The sequence below is a fragment of the Bos indicus x Bos taurus genome, chromosome 7 (genome assembly GCF_003369695.1).
Source record: "Bos indicus x Bos taurus breed Angus x Brahman F1 hybrid chromosome 7, Bos_hybrid_MaternalHap_v2.0, whole genome shotgun sequence".
NCBI lineage: Eukaryota > Metazoa > Chordata > Mammalia > Artiodactyla > Bovidae > Bos > Bos indicus x Bos taurus.
In genome coordinates this window covers 64,843,418-64,859,675 of record NC_040082.1, presented here as the reverse complement: position 1 = coordinate 64,859,675, position 16,258 = coordinate 64,843,418, and the positions used below count along the sequence as shown (strand labels likewise).

Here is a 16,258-nt window from a genome sequence, read left to right as displayed (position 1 = left end):
AATCCAGGCGACGCTCTCACGTGATCGGTCCTAATGGCGTCATAGGGACACGTGGTTCTAGATACTTCGTCCCCTCCCCCTCGGAGGTGGATTGTTGACAACGCCGCCGGCGGTCACGTGATCTTACGTCATCCTACCTCCTTTCCCTGAAATCTCTGGCCCCGGATGTGTCCCTCTCTCCCCACCCGGCTGAGCCTAAACTAGTGAAAGAGGGGGAGACGGGTTGGTGTTTCAGTTTCGGTCCTTCTTAATCACAACCTCCAGTCTGAGCATAGGGAACAATAATTGGTCGATTCGTTCAAGGAGACAAAAGGGATAAGGTCCCTGCTGAAGGGCTCCCATAACTAGCTCTCCTACGTCCCGTTCCCTTCTCCCCCACCCCTCACTGCATGGTACCGGCGGAGGGCGGAGGGATCTGGAGGCGGCGGAGGGAGACGTCATTGCAGGGTTGTTTGTGCAACCTCGGCGGCGGCGGTGACCCACAGTGATTCGGCCGCCGCGCCGGGGGGTGGGGGGGCTGCGCGGGACTCTTTTCTTTCAGACTGACCGCGGGGCTGCTGGGGAGCATGTCGACCCCGGCCCGGAGGAGGCTTATGCGGGATTTCAAGCGGTAAGCGCCTTCATTTTCGCCTGAATGACGACTCCTCCCCAAAGCTACGGGGCTAGGGTGGGGATCCGGGACACCTTCCCCTCTTGACCCTAAGAGGGCTGCTGTGGGCCCAGGGGGACAGACGGTAGCCCAGTTCTAGCCCCGTTTTAGCACTCTCTTCTCCTTGGTTGTTCACTTGTCCTACGTAAGAAATTTTGATACTTCCTCACCACCACCCTACCCCCACAAAAAAGTAAAAAGATGGCTATGGTCTGTCCTACGATTCCTTGCTGCCCACTGCGGCCAGTTGCCTGATACCTCGCCCTAGCTTTCAAATCTCATCCTTCGCCTCTGCACCCTGCGGTGCCTCTTCTCTCTGCCCTAAGAGCGAGCCCTTGCAGAAGCCTTTCCACCGCTAGCTACACCAATCAGCTTTGTTCGATGGCCTTGCAGTCTTCTCCGACTGCCAGGGTTGGGGCCAACCCCCGCCTCCCTCCCCATTCTTTCTGCAGTGAGGGTGGGGTCTGATGCGCGAGGGCCGGAGGTTGTTAACCCATCCTCCGAAACCCGACTCTTCCCCCCCCCTCCCCCCCCGCCCGCCTGAAAGGACCTTGAGAACTGGCTTAGAGGGCTGGGACTCGGGCTGGCAAACCCGGCTGCCAATGCTTTCTGGAACTCAGCTCTGTAGCCTAGTGTATAAAGACCTATCTATAGCCTCCAAAGTCTGGAAAAATGCCTTCCTGGAGGCTGGCGCTAACCTGATACTCCCTGAGCCTCCTTTGTAAAATAGGGTTTTGTTAGATGTTAGGGTTGATGATGAGGAAGTGACTTTTTTCCCCCCAGTTGTTTTACTTTGAATGCTTACAGGTACGGAGAAGAAAATAACCAAGAAAACTTAGCGTTACGCTCCCATGCTCATTTTTAGGTGGTGTTCTAGGGAGACCTGCCCTGCTTAAGAGAAAAAATGCAGTGTAAAAACTTGGATTGGCTTATCAGGAAGTAACCTCTCAACTTCATTGTAAACCTTTAAATGAAGCACTTGGAGGCCATTGTTTCGGGCTTTGCCCAGTTTGGCCTTGAGTGTATTGGTAACTTAGCCTTTATCTTTGGTGGGCGATGTCACACGCAGCGTATCTTCCAAGGGTTCTCTTCGTCATGGCTTGTATTGCTTGAGGTTGACTAAAAGCCATTTTGGGGGGGCTAATTCCAAGAATCATACCACATGACGGTGTATTTGTGTGTGTATATATGTGTGTGTGTATATATATATATATATTTAGTGTCGCGTTTACTTTTTTTTTTCCCCGAGATGACAGTTTTAAAAGGAGATACTCCTTTTGGTGCAAAACTCGGTTTCTACAGCTTGAAACCATGAGTGAAATTCCAATAATAAAATTTCAAGATTCCTGGCCTTTGGTACCCTGGTTTTTCATTGCAGTTCTCTGCTTAATTCTGAGTTGTGTGCTTGGCACCTTCGGTAGTTTTCCAAGGGTCTTCGTTTGCAAGAATTTGTGACAGGTGTTGGAAGATAGCTCTGTATATGGGCGCATGATCTGAGAGATAAAATGCAGTATTGGTGCAGAGCTTTTAAAATAGGGACTGAGGGAAAACCTAGCCAGAGCTTTGCTTACTCTAAAAGCTACTGCTAACTAAAGCAAATGGAATAAAGTAGTTCTACTCCCCCAAACTAGTTTGCTGATTAAACTGGATGCAAGTGTTTTTCAGTCATTTAATGTTTACACTGAGCTGGGGTCTTTATATTTTGTTTGGGGGAGAGTTTTTTTGGTGGCCGTGTTGCCCAAGTAGCTTTGGTTAGGACTCACACAGCCTTTGAGAGTTTACAGTAGCAAAGTTGATGGTTGAGTAAATAGTGTTTTTTTGCACTTGAGGTTTTTCCTTTGTTGTTATTGTTTAAAGTAGTTCTTGAACAGATATCTTAACCTTGGTGATATTTGAAGAGGGATGACTCCCAAGCCATTTAAAGTGGTATGGTTTATTCCAGCTCAGCACAGCAAGAAAATGGATTTAGTTTGTTTCTCAAAGTAGATGGTTCAAAGATGTTTGATTGGCCTTCTTAGTGGCCTTAATGTTCAAGTTTTAAAATTTCTATTCTGGATTTCTAGATTGCAAGAGGACCCACCTGTGGGTGTCAGTGGCGCACCATCTGAAAACAACATCATGCAGTGGAATGCAGTTATATTTGGGTGAGTTGAAAGAAATAACAAATGGTAGGTAAGGTGATTCTTTTAAGAAAATTGAATGTATAACAGCTAGGAAAGGAAACTGAGGGATGAGGAATCTTACAGAAACTGTAAGATTAAAAAAAATTCTGATAAAGACTTTTGGCAGTCATATAAAATTTGATTTTATAATCAATGGGTTTTATTTGATAAAAATATCATTTGAGACTACAGGAGAATGATAAGTTAGTTTGTACAAAATGTGCCAAGCAAATGCTTAGTATGCATTCTACTAGAACTGTAAAAAGAGTAGGAACCAAAAATATTGATAACTTCCACCATAGTAAGAATTTAAATAAAAAGTGTTTCACAGCTTAATGTGAAATAACTGAATGGAGCCTTTCAAGGTGCAGTCTTATATTTTACATATAGTATATATTGCATGTAGGCTTATTTGCATAAGAGCATTATTTCTTCATGCTCTTTCTTTGGTTTTCCTGAGCTGGATTTTATTTTCTTTCACTCTTTAAAAAAATTTAATTTTCTTTATTATTTTTTGCTGTGTGTGGACTATCTCTAGTTACAGTGCCCTGACTTCTCATTGCAGTGGCTTCTCTTGTTGCAGAGCGAGGCCTTCAAGCTCGGTAGTCGCAGCACACGGGCTCAGTAGTTGTGGCATGAGGGCCCTAGAGGGCACGGGTTCAGTAGCTGTGGTCCGTGGGCTTAGTTGCTCCTCTACTTGTGGGACCGTCCCAGACCAGGGATCGAACCTGTGTCTCCTGCGTTGACAAGTGGATTCTTGACTTCTGGACCTCCAGGGAAATCTCTTGTTGCTCTTTTTATACTAGGGTTTTGCACTAAAACTTAAAAGGAACACTTCTGTAAACAGAATTCTGAATTGCCATTGACTCCATTTTAAGAGTCTACATTAAAAATTAGTGGGGAAAATGAGTGTAGTTCACCCTTCGAAAGTAAAGTCGTATTAAATCAGGCCGGTAGCATGCTTCTTTGAGATCTTGAATGTACCTTGCAAATAATAATTAAACCTTACCAACCCAGCTTTGTAAAGCAATTAAAAAAACAAACTTAAAAAAAAAATTTTTAAAGTAAACTTCAGGTTGCTGCTTAGGAAAGATGAGATAGGGATATGGTACAATGAAAAGACGTGGACAAAAGAAACTGGCATTCTTGGTGACATCAGATAAATTTAGTTGGGTTGAACAAAGAGCTATTTCTCTTTTGAAAAGCAGGATACTTTGGTATCATAATTATCTTAAACTAAAGGGTATTGACTTCCATTTCATTGATACATATTGAAAATAGGAATTTTTCTGTTAATATATTTACAAAAGGATTGATATTTATGAACTGAATTTTTTCTGTGCTAAATTTATGACAAGTTTCTTTTGTTTTTTGTGAAACCATTCTAAAAGGAAAACTTGGAAAATGAAAGTTACCATTTATGTCTTGCGTTTGTTGTTGTTAGTTGCTCAGTTGTGTCTGACTCTTTGTGACCCCATAGTCTATAGCCCGCCAGGCTCCGCTGTCCATGGAATTCTCCAGGCAAGGATACTGGAGTGGTTAGCCATTCCCTTCTCCAGGGACTCTTCCCAACCCAGGTATCCAACCTGGGTCTCCCGCATTGCAGGCAGATTCTTTACTGTCTGAGCCACCAAGGAAACCCCTTTTATGTGTATATAAATACAAATCCAGGGCTAAGGTGATATTAACAATAAATAATCCACCAATTATCGGAATGAGCTCCTCTTTCTCTTGTTTGAGTTTATCCTCTCCACTCTTTGAAAATCAGGAAAAAGCAGAAAGAAAAACTTTTTTTAATCATAAATCTTCTTGTTTTCAGACCAGAAGGGACACCCTTTGAAGATGGTAAGTCATTCTCAATATGTTTTCTATAGTGTTAAGAAGCTTCTTTTTAGTAGAAAATTATAACACCAATCTATCTAGTTAAGGCTATTTTCTATTAATAGATCGGATTAAAACTAAATAATGCTACTGAGAATTTATAGTTTACAAAGAACTTTCTTCCCATGTCAGCTTGATCACCTTCATTGCTAGTTCTTCTGTTACTTTTGTATTGGCTCTTGAACTCTAGGCCTACGTGGTGGGGTCTACATTGAGAATAGTTTTAAATTTAAATGACCTCATAGCATGCTAAAGGTGTCCCTGAGGTAAACATCAGAGGAGTATTTATCATGCATTTTTAACTTTATATATGTTGATCAGTGCTCTTAATTGTGTGTAACTGCCAGTAGATTGACTTAACAGCTATCTTTTGACACCTGTAAATAGTTAGCATTCTACAGAATCTTTTGCATCTTAAATTCAGTATTTAACCAAGAGCCAGAAAAATGGAAAACTTGTTCTAATGTGTACTTAGAGTTGAACTTATTAAATTGATTTTAACCAGATACTTAAAGTTTTCCCTAATACAGCATGAATTTTTAAAATGTGTTAAATAGATTTGTCTTAGTTTATCACAGTGGCTCCAGAATTAACCCATCAAGGTTATTTACACAAATAATGATTGCAGAAGTATTTTTAAGGAGAAAACCTGAATGTTTAGTAGGAGAAATGGTTAAGCAAATTATTAAATATCTAGACTGTAGAGTATTATGTACCTATTAAAGAATAAGGTAGATCTGATTGTATGTCTGAGGAGACAAAAAAGTTGTAGAATGTATGTTACAATACCGCAGTTTTACTGACTAGCATACATGCCTGTGTGTGTGTGTGTGTGTTTAAAGGCTTGTATACCATACTGCTATCAGTGGTTACCTCTAGATGGTGGGGGAGGGGTAAGGAGTTGAAGAAAGGTACTCAAGGGGTTCTGCTTTTTACTCTGTACCAAGGATTCTCAAGGGTGGTCCACAAGCTCTTTAAGTTTCCTGAGACCTTTTCAGGGGTTTCCTGTGATCAAAACTGTCTTCATAGCAATAGTAAGGCTTTTCTTTTCCTACCTTTTATGTTGTATTAGCATAGCACTGATGGTACAAAAGCATTAGTGACTAAAACTGGCCCTAAGCAATTTAGTGCCTTGGCACATACCAAGACAGTGGCACCAAACTGTGCTTGGAGTCGTATTTTTTGCATTTTTTTAATACAAGATGTCAGTTTCACTTTAAAATGTTTTGATGAAAAAGTGGGAATTACTAATATTGCTAAATTCTGACCATTGAGTATGCTGCTTTCTGATATTCTGCTTGATGAAGTTGGAAGTATGCATACAGCACTTCTCTTGCATACCAGTTTGATGGTTGGAGGGAAAGCAGTTTCTGCGGTTGTTTGAGTTACAACTTGAATTACTGCTTTTTTCATGGAACATTTTTACTTGAAAGAATGACTGGCAAACTTTGGTTATTTAGATTTGAGTATGTATTTGGTTGCCATATTCTTAGTGAAAGTGTTAGTTGCTCAGTCATGTCTGACTCTTGGTGACTCCATGGACTATGGCTCGCCAGGCTCCTCTGTCCATGGAATTCTCTAGGCAAGAAAACTGGAATGGATAGCCATTCCCTTTTCCAGGGATCAAACCTGGGTATCCCACATTGCAGGCAGATTCTTTACTATCGGAGCCACCAGGGAAGATTTTAAATTAAGTTGAGGAAAGTGACTGACAGGATTTGTTGCTGCTGATAAAATTATGGTTTCCCAATACTTTTTTCTCTGATGAGATTAGTAGATGGTATTACGGTTGTGACTTTGTTTTTGATGGTGTATATCTTTCTCTCTAGTCACTAAGTCATGTCCGACTCTTGTGACCCCATGTACTGTAGCCTGCCAGGCTCCTCTGTCCTTGGTGTTCTCCAAGCAAGAATACTGGAGTGGGTTGCCATTTCCTTCTCCAAGGGATCTTCCCGACCCAGGAATTAAACCTAGGTCTCCTGCATTGCAGGCAGATTCTTGACTGACTGAGCTATGAGGGAAGCCCTGGTGTATATAGATACATATCAAATGAAATATGGCAACATTTAGATGATTTAGATAACTCAGTGAACTGGTATTTTCCAAATGGCCATTGTGTTAGGAAATTATGGATGGATAAAAGATACATGCAATTGTGCATTAGTCATTAATATAAATGATGCAAAAAGTTTATATGGCTTCAAATTTTATGTTGTAGCTAATCTTTAAAAACTTTACCATTTCTTCTATGTAATATCAAAAAAGAATATCTACCTTTATCTGAAAAGGCTACGAAAATACTCCTTCCTTTTTCCTTTACATATATGGAAGAGGCCTGATTTTCTTCATGTATCTCAACCAGAACAGCATGTTGCAACAGATTGAATGCAGAGGCAGCTGAGAGAATGCAGCTGTTTTCTGTTAAGCTAATCATTAAAGAGATTTGCAGATAAACAGTGCTACACTTCTCACTAACTTGGTGGAGGAAATATAGTTATTTTCATTAAATGTTACTTAGGTTAATGTGTAATGAATTTATAGTTGTTAAGTATTTTAAGATTTCTTTGAGTAATCATTTCTAATACAACAGATATCAATAGTGATAGCACAAGGTGTGCTGGAGACAGTTTATACCAATTATGAGAATGGATTGTTTAAAAATTAGGGGAATTTTTTTTTTAATTAATTTTTGGTGGAAATGCCATAAAATGGTGTGCTGTTGCATGCATCTCTTCCCATCTTCATGTTCAGTGACTTCACATTCGAAGCTTGGTGTGATTGGGAGTAAGAGTATAAAGGGGTCCAGAGATCCCATAAATATGAAGAAAGCAAGCTTAAAGCTGTTTTTTATTTGTGTTTACATGAAATGTTTACATTGTACATTTTGTAATGAAGGAAAATTAAAAGTAAGTGTAAAATATATATAACATTAGGTATTAAAAATATATTAGGTTATAAGGCTCTCTTTGCTAATGAACTATACATTTCATAGAACCTCTTAATATATCAGAACGTGAGTTAAATATCACCTTTGATTTTGTTTGTATCTTTGGCCTCCCTAATCCCAAATTTCCAAACAACAAAAAATTTAAAGAGGTAGAGGTTATATATTGAATATATGAGCAATGAAAATAGTGTTAAATATTTTACTAAATACATGTCTTTGATCTTGGTAGACTGAAGTCATGAGTTTAGAATTTAGGTTGAGAAAGTGTGTTTTTTTTTTTTTTTAATTGAATTGATAAATAAGGAGAGAAGCTTGTGGAGACATCTTGAATGGTTTAAACTTTTATTGACTTCATTAGGAATAGGCTTCAACTTACTGAGTAAGCCCACAGTGGGTAATTGGAGCGCCTATGGAGCCTTCAGGTATATTTCCTCAAAGTGAAACATCTCTGGATAGTGTATAAACACAAAAGGAGTCCAGAATGACAAACATAAAACTATATATTAATGGTGGCTGTGTCTGCTTAAATAGATTTGTAATTTGAGTTGAGAGTTCTTTGTACACTGAACAGATTGACTTTGTTACAAATACATAATTTTTTTTTTAATGCCTGTCTCTTGACCAGCAAATAATGATTTAGGCTGACCAAAATGTATCATATTGGTTTATAACCAACAGTAGACAGTTACACTAATGCTTAACTGATTCTTGACTTAAATGTTGGGAACAGAAAAAGACTTTTTCACATTAGTGGTCATACCCTCCAGTCTGAGTCCTTTGTCATATAGCTCCTCTCAAAATCATTTGGCACCTCCTTCTAAGTTATGGTAAATTAACTGTAGTTACTCAAATGTGCATTTAAAAGTTTGGTAATTAGGGCAAAATTGCCTGCCAAAAATATGACAGTTAATGTTCTTACCAGTAGTATATGTTAAGTGCTTGTACCCCCAAATGCTTGCCAGTGTTGTATATTATCAATACATAAATAGAAATATATTTAGTATGTTTTATATGCTAAACCAAAATTAACATTAATTTTTGTGTGGTTGTGCAAAAGCCAGCATGGGGTTGGGAATTAATTGGTGACAAGATAGAAAAGTTATGCTTGTCATTACTGTAATTATTTTGGTTTGTTTTCTATCTAGGTACTTTTAAACTAGTAATAGAATTTTCTGAAGAATATCCAAATAAGCCGCCAACTGTTAGGTTTTTATCCAAAATGTTTCATCCAAATGGTAAGTAGCATTTTATTAGCTTTTGCAAATGATAGGAGGAAGAAAGAGTTGTTTCATCCTTTTAGCTGTTGCCTATGCTTTTCATTATTAGGGCCCACCTCTCAATGTTGCTTCCATGTCAGTATTAACCATACTTTTTTAGTCTGGAATCTTACCAAGGTTCCTGATTTGAGGGAAGTTTTATTAACTTCTGATCTAATATCTATTTATTTGTCAGAATGTGAAAGATACTAAAAAGAATTTGTAGCTTAAAGTTTAGCTGTAAAACTACAAACAAATGTTCAAAATTGAGATCATGTTATATGTAAAATTAAGGAAATATCCTTTTTCTTTTTTTTTTGGCTGATCGTGTGGCGTGTCAGATCTTAGTTCCCTAACCAGGGATGGAACCTGTGCCCCCTGCATAGGGAGGGTGGAGTCTCAACCACTGGATCACCAGGGAGGTCCTTTGGTTATTTTTGTTAACCCTCCATATTGATAGCATGGTTTCCCTTTTTTCCCACTATGAGTGGAAAACTTCATTTAGTTAACTTCCTGGTTTACTTTTTTTTTTTTAATCTTTATTATTAAAAGATTCATATACTTGCTATTCACCCATTTAAGTTGTACAATTCAGTGGTTTTTAGTACCTTGACTGAGTTGTACAGTCATCACCATAATCAATTTTAGAACATTTTTATCACTCTCCCAAAAAAATCCCATTCCTGTTAGCAGTCCCTCCCCATCCCTATCCCCTTGCCTCCCAGCCATAGGCAACCACTGGTTTATTTTCTCTATGTAGGTTTGCTTATTCTGGACATTACATATAAATGGAGTCATATATGTGTCATATAATGTATGTGATCCTTTGTAATTGATTTCTTTCAGCTGCCATAGTTTTCAGGTTCATCTCGTAACACGTACTGTACTTCATTTTATTGCTGAGTTATAATCCATTGTATGAATAGACTACATTTGGTTTATCAGTTGATGGATGTTCGGTTTCTAATTTACTTTTGTATTACTTCTCAAAAATAGTTACTACTTCAAAACTTTAAAATCATTTTGCATTTTTATGGGTTTTACAGAGGTGATGATTTTTGCTTTGAACTTGCTATGTTTGATGTTCTGTGGAGTACACAGTATGCAGTTGGCTATGCTGCTTTTAAAGCTGAGAGTTAAATCTGGTCTGACGCTAACAATTGGAAATACCTAGCACATAGACAGTAATTGAGGCCATGAATAAAGTTGCCCCCAGAGGTTGTGTAAAGGGTATAAGATGGAAGAAGACCAAGGATAGAGTCCTGAAGAATGACAGTATTAAGTGTAATTTACCTCCTCTCCCCAAAAAGGCCTCACTTCCTCCTGTTTTGATGTAGAGTGATCAGACTTGTTCTGTGAAGCTTTCCACAATTTGATAGTATCAGTAACATTCAAATGCACGTATTCATTGTCAACACAGTGATTCTATTTTTGTAAATTTATTGTACATATACATAATCTGGCAAGTGGATAAAAATTTATGTTCATTGTTTGTATTCTCACATAACCAATTCAAGAAGGGGAAAAATCCACTCTCAAATATTAAACTTTTAAAATAGTAATCACTTGATTCTTATTTTTATTATGAGAGGAATGCATACTTATTGGAAAAACAAATCAAAGTACAAGTGAAGGTAAATAAGATCCTTCATAATCCTACTATTTACAGATATCTACATTTTGGCATTGAGTCTTACAAATGTTTCTGTGACTGCCTGTACTTCAAATTAAAGTATTTGTAAATGATTCTTTATAAGAAATGGAATTATAATAGTAATTGGAAACTTACTAATGTAATATATTAGGGATGTCATTCTATGTTAATTAACATATGGTAGACGTGTATCATTTCTGGCAGCAGTATTGGTATGTGCCATTAATAATGTACTGTTACTTAGCCAGTCCCCTCACTGTGGACCACAAATCATTTCCAGGTTTTCACTTCTGTAAAGAGTATTATAGAGAACATGCTGTAAATAAAACTTTGCATGTGCACTTTTAAAGTAGAATTGCTATTTCAAAAAATTAGCCCCCCAGCCAAGAGCTTTATTTAGGAATATTTAGAAGTGTGGAATTTAAACAGATTTGTTATATGTTATGTGCTGAAAAAATTTAACTGTCACTCAGCCTCCTCATCAAAAGATATGTTGTAAACAGTCCTTAGTTTGAGACTGATTTTCCTGTGAGACAGAAAGTTTTAGTTATTAACCAATGTTCAAGGCTTATGACTGAACCAAGCATTCTGTTTGTGGTAAAAAAAAAAAAATTACTGTTTAATTATTAGATATGACCAAGTTAACATGTAACCAATTTTAGTGTTGTCTTTGCAGTGTATGCTGATGGTAGCATATGTTTAGATATCCTTCAGAATAGATGGAGTCCAACATACGATGTATCTTCTATCTTAACATCAATTCAGGTAAGCATGTTAGAATGCATCTTAATTTTTCAAGATTCTGTGGCATATAATTGACTCTTTTAGGATCAGTTTAAAGGCCAGGTGAGCAAACTGACCTTCCCAACGCTAAGGTTACCAGTGGCAGACCTCATACAGATTCCTCAGGATTTTCATACAACTGATCTGCTTTCTCATTAGTGATCATGTTGGATCAAATCCACGATCATTTTCCTGATAAAATTAAAGTATAAATTGTTCTGACAGATCAAGTGATTTTGTTTTGTTTCTTTGGTTTGGGGGTTCTTTTTTTTTTTTTAATTTTTCGCTGCATCTTGCAGCCTTGGGGTCTTAGTTCCCCAACCAAAGACAGAACTCGTGCCCCCTGTGGTGCAAGTGCAGAGTCATAACCACTGGACCACCAGGAAATTCCCTCACCAGTCAAATATTATTCATGCCTAGAAAGTATAGCCCGGAGAAGGCAATGGCACCCCACTCCAGTACTCTTGCCTGGAAAATCCCATGGATGGAGGAGCCTGGTAGGCTGCAGTCCATGGGGTCGCTGAGGGTTGGACACGACTGAGCGACTTCACTTTCACTTTTCACTTTCATGCATTGGAGAAGGAAATGGCAACTCGCTCCAGTGTTCTTGCCTGGAAAATCCCAGGGACGGTGGAGCCTGATGGGCTGCTGTCATGGAGTCGCACAGAGTCGAACACGACTGAAGCGACTTAGCAGCAGCAGCAGCAGAAAGCATAGCCAGAGGTTATGGAGAAAGATGAAAAAATCTTGGGAGAGAGAAAGATAATTGTTTAGTAAAAACATAGGGACCTTAAGAAACTGCAGTGCAGAAAAGCATCATTTTGCCCCATCCAAGAAAGGCTATTTCAAAGGAAAGTAATGTAACTTCCAACCAAAGCACTCTGGCAGAATATTTCAGAGTTGACCTTGAATGACAGTTCAGGAGGAAGGTTTGGGGTGGAGTCAAATTTTAGTTACATGGATTTGAGAGGAGCAGATGTGATATTTTGGTTTGTGGCCTTCAAGTTTTTTCTGTCACACTTCTGCTTTAATTTGAGTCATAAACAGTATTTTCAGCCTTCCTGTTATTAATATATTCCCTTGCTGCTAGGTGTATATGTTTTGTTGATTAAAGGAAATAAGGTATACTACCCAACTTACTGCCAGGAATTTGCAAACCTATCACAATAATAGAGTTTAACTTTGGAAAATGTTAGTTGCTGAGCTATTTTGTAGACATTGTATATTAACCAAATCAAATATGCTGAAGAATATTTGTTCTTTTCCAGTTTCTTTGAAATTAGAGGTCTTAAGGCAATTGAGAGCTATCTGTTTTGAAAACTGAAGTTTGTAGCAATAGGAAACTTCTTACTGTGTTTAGATCTGAAAATACATGAGACATACTAATTTCTTTCTTCTTTAAGTAATTTGTTTTCTATCACTTTTGTGCTCCATATCTGACCATGTTAATATAAAAAATAACTCTACATACGTGTTTTTTCTTTTGTCTTTCCTTCTAGTCTCTGCTGGATGAACCGAATCCAAATAGTCCAGCCAATAGTCAGGCAGCACAGCTTTATCAGGAAAACAAACGAGAATATGAGAAAAGAGTTTCGGCCATTGTTGAACAAAGCTGGAATGATTCATAATAGACAACTGGTCTGTTAATCTTTTTCATCATTGTTGTGTATAATTTACCTCTCAGTAGAAAGGCTAACAAATTTTAAGTGCCACAGGTTTTAAGGATTCTGCAGAAAAAAAGTCCTTCAGTTTAGAACCTACAAAAGCTTGTGTATCTTGATTAATGTACTTTTTATTGCATGGTGTGAACTAAGTTATTGCTTACATAAATTTGTAATATATCCTGTTTGTATTTTTTTCCAAGTGTATAATGTTGGTGTGGAGTTTTCATGACAGAATATACACATTTTGTAAATCTGTACTTTTTTCAAATATTGAATGCCTTATTTTTGAATTCTTTAGATTTTTAAATTGGAGAAAAGCACTTAAAGTTTTTTATATATGAATATTACATGTAAAGCTGTTAAAATACATACTTCAGTGCAAGAGACTTTGTCACTTATTTCCTTATCTAAGTAGGAGGGGTTAATAAGTCTCTAGCTCTCTATCAATTGATAGTTTCATTTCCAATTTCAAAAGAACAGATTTATATTTTATCAAGAAATTCAGATTTGATTCTAGATACCAATTATAATCTCAAACTTTATTTTGAATGTACCTTTATTAGTTTTAGTTGAGCAATTATAACTGGTTTGATTCTGTCCAACTCTGTATTTAGGCCACTTATTACTGTTTCTTCATGCACTACTTACTGTTAAACTGCACCCTTTGATTTCACAATTTGCACCTCCACCATCGGGTATTGGCACCTCTACCTTGAGCAGAGAGCTTATGCAACTTACTTTGCTGCTTGATAATACTTTACAAGATTTTTGATAATGAAGAAAGTAAAACGATCAACGTTAAACAAAAATCCATGCCCTACAATTAACAATATAAGAATTTGTTGCATTGGTTTGAACAAGGCAGATATTTGGAAGGAATCTTAGTGTAATTTAAATATTTGAAAACTGCCTTTTAATGCAATTGCCTATCTGTTTGTTCTGGAAAAATGTTTTAATACCAGGGCCTGTTGAGTTGCTTTCTCTTGTGGAGATTTTTTTTTTTAATCTCCTAAATTGTATAAAAGCTGTACTGCATCTTAGTTTACTGGATAAACTTAAAACACAGTATTTGTAGAAAGCTTAATCCAAGCTATCCTATGCCTTCAAATAGTATAGAAAATGGAAAATATACAAGTAAATTCTGTTGAACCACCTGTGTAGTCTTTCTAGTAGTTAAAACAGCTATTTCATTAACCCCAAAAGTTTCTTGCACATTCATACTAGCTTAGTTAGCTAACAGCATCTTTTCTATTAGAAGATGGATTTTCTTTTCTACTGGAAGACTTAGAAGGACAATTTCTATAGTTTCTATTAAGCAGAGCTTAGAAAGGAGAAGTGCTGATGTTTCCCTTTAAAAGTTAATGCTTAGGAAATTTGGGGATAAGTGTATGATCTCAGGGAACTTTTGATACAATTGGGAGTTCACTCACTGGAATTATGGCCCCCCCCCCCCAAAAAAGATGCTGTATTTAAAGGTAGTTTTTCGTCATATCAAATGTGTGATACTTTTATATTCAGCTCTAAAATTATAGTTTCTTTAGACATTTAATCCAGTGACCGACTCTTAGATTAAATATGCAGTAGCTGTGATAGTCTCCCCTCTTAATATATTAAATGCTATTTGGATAATGCTTCAAAATCTATTTTCATCCTTAACCTGTTTTCTTTCCCGTTTCATTCTGTGCTCCCAGTACAGGGGGCGCAGGTTCAGTTTCTGGTGAGGTCACTGAGGTCCCACATGCTATGAAGCACAGCCAAAAAGTAAAAATAAGAAATTTCAAGTATTGCTAGATAGTTACAAGGAGATTATATCTTACTTTACAAAGGGTTAATAAGCTCTAATTCCTAAATTCAACACATGTGCGTAACCTCATACCTAGTCCCCATCCTACTGGAGAAAACTCTTAGGAACGTTCCATCTTTCAATTCCTCAGGTTTTTTCTTCAGCCTTGAAACAGATTGCTTATTTGGTTGAATACCAGATGTACTTCAGTTTACAAAGTCACATCATACAAAGAATGTTTACTTTTATCATTTACTACATAAAAGTTTATAAATGTATGGTATGGCAAGAGGCTAGAACTGATTTATTCATTTTAGTACAAAGTTGGATTTCATGTTAATGTTTAAGTGCATTTGTGATGTGTAATTCCTCTGTAACAATACTTCTAACACGTACTGTCTGTGCAGGGCACCATTCTAAGCACTTTAATATGATCACATTTCAAACTCAAGTAATCTTATGAGGTGTGGGTACTATTGTATTACAGATAAGAAAACTTAGATACAGATCAAGTGACTTTCTCAAGGCCAACCAACCAGTATGTGATAGAGCTGGCATCTGAACCCAGGCAGTCTGGTCTTTTAGCCAGTAACTACTATTCCTTAAGAAATATTAAGGGATTGAGTTTAGTTTTAAAAATTGTACTGAATTTAAATATTCATCCCAACTTGTGAAAATTCATAAGAGTTTTGTATATAGAGTTGTATCTATCCAGTGAAGAGGTTTACAGCATTTTCCACCATTTTTAAAAAATGTACAAGTCTGAATATAGGAACACTATCTAGTTTCTGATAGAAAGCACTTGACTTAAAGACCCCAATTTTCCCCCCTTTGTAGAAATATCCTCGAGTCTGTACAGACACAGTCACATACACCCCCCAAAATTTAAAGATTCCATGTATATGAATAACTTTTGGGACTGATCTAAGATTCTTTCTCATGTCGGTGGAAGGTAGTGAAGAAAGTTACTGAAGGTGACTTATTTAGTTAATAGTCTGTTGTTACGTCCAGTAAACAAGGTACCTGTCTTAATTTATTGAATTAGTACTCTTTTAAAAGAGAAGCCTGGGGCTCAAAAGTTACGTATGAGGTATTTTGATCTCAATTCCTCCAGGTTTTGAGAGAGAGAAAATGTTTAGGTTTTGGTGGTGGTTATTACAATTCCTTTCTGCTTCATTCAGCATTGCCGAGTCCCAAAGGAACCTGGTATGTGGGGATTGTGTATGTAAACAGAAAAGTGACTAGGTGGAAAGCTGTTAAAGGAAACTATCCGTAGGGCAGGGGCCTTGTGCAAAGACGGTAGCTCTGTCACTTCATTTACCATCTAGTTAAGCTATTGTCTGATAAGGGGAAATTTTAGTTATCTTGTTATTCTAGTATATGATATAGAGCACAAAGATATATTAGAAACAAAATTTTGTTTGAAAGAATTGACTTTTTCCTCTGTCCTTTGAAAAAATACACAGATGTGTGTGCTGT

The 16,258-nt window shown here is 37.3% G+C and overlaps 1 protein-coding gene and 1 long non-coding RNA gene across 2 annotated transcripts; one reads left to right on the top strand and one right to left on the bottom strand.

Annotated features, from left to right (window-relative positions):
• Positions 1 to 318: 318 nt before the first annotated feature.
• Positions 319 to 14,591, top strand: UBE2B (ubiquitin conjugating enzyme E2 B). The gene is made up of 6 exons (XM_027546485.1): positions 319 to 610; positions 2,713 to 2,793; positions 4,631 to 4,656; positions 8,785 to 8,874; positions 11,226 to 11,314; positions 12,832 to 14,591. The coding sequence occupies exons 1-6, from the start codon at positions 567 to 569 to the stop codon at positions 12,958 to 12,960; spliced, it is 459 nt and encodes a 152-aa protein (XP_027402286.1). The 5' UTR covers positions 319 to 566; the 3' UTR covers positions 12,961 to 14,591.
• On the bottom strand, positions 10,300 to 12,893 carry LOC113895364. Its single transcript, XR_003511820.1, has 2 exons — positions 12,804 to 12,893; positions 10,300 to 12,078 (listed from the first exon to the last, which is right to left on the bottom strand). It is a non-coding gene; the product is annotated as an uncharacterized LOC113895364 (long non-coding RNA).
• Positions 14,592 to 16,258: the final 1,667 nt, after the last annotated feature.

Bases quoted from the DNA above. Each gene is read 5' to 3' on its own strand.
- UBE2B (XM_027546485.1), top strand. From the start codon at position 567: ATGTCGACCCCGGCCCGGAGGAGGCTTATGCGGGATTTCAAGCG. The intron at 2,794-4,630 runs GTGAGTTGAAAG...TCTTGTTTTCAG, and splicing joins TGGAATGCAGTTATATTTGG to ACCAGAAGGGACACCCTTTG. The intron at 11,315-12,831 runs GTAAGCATGTTA...CTTTCCTTCTAG, and splicing joins CTATCTTAACATCAATTCAG to TCTCTGCTGGATGAACCGAA.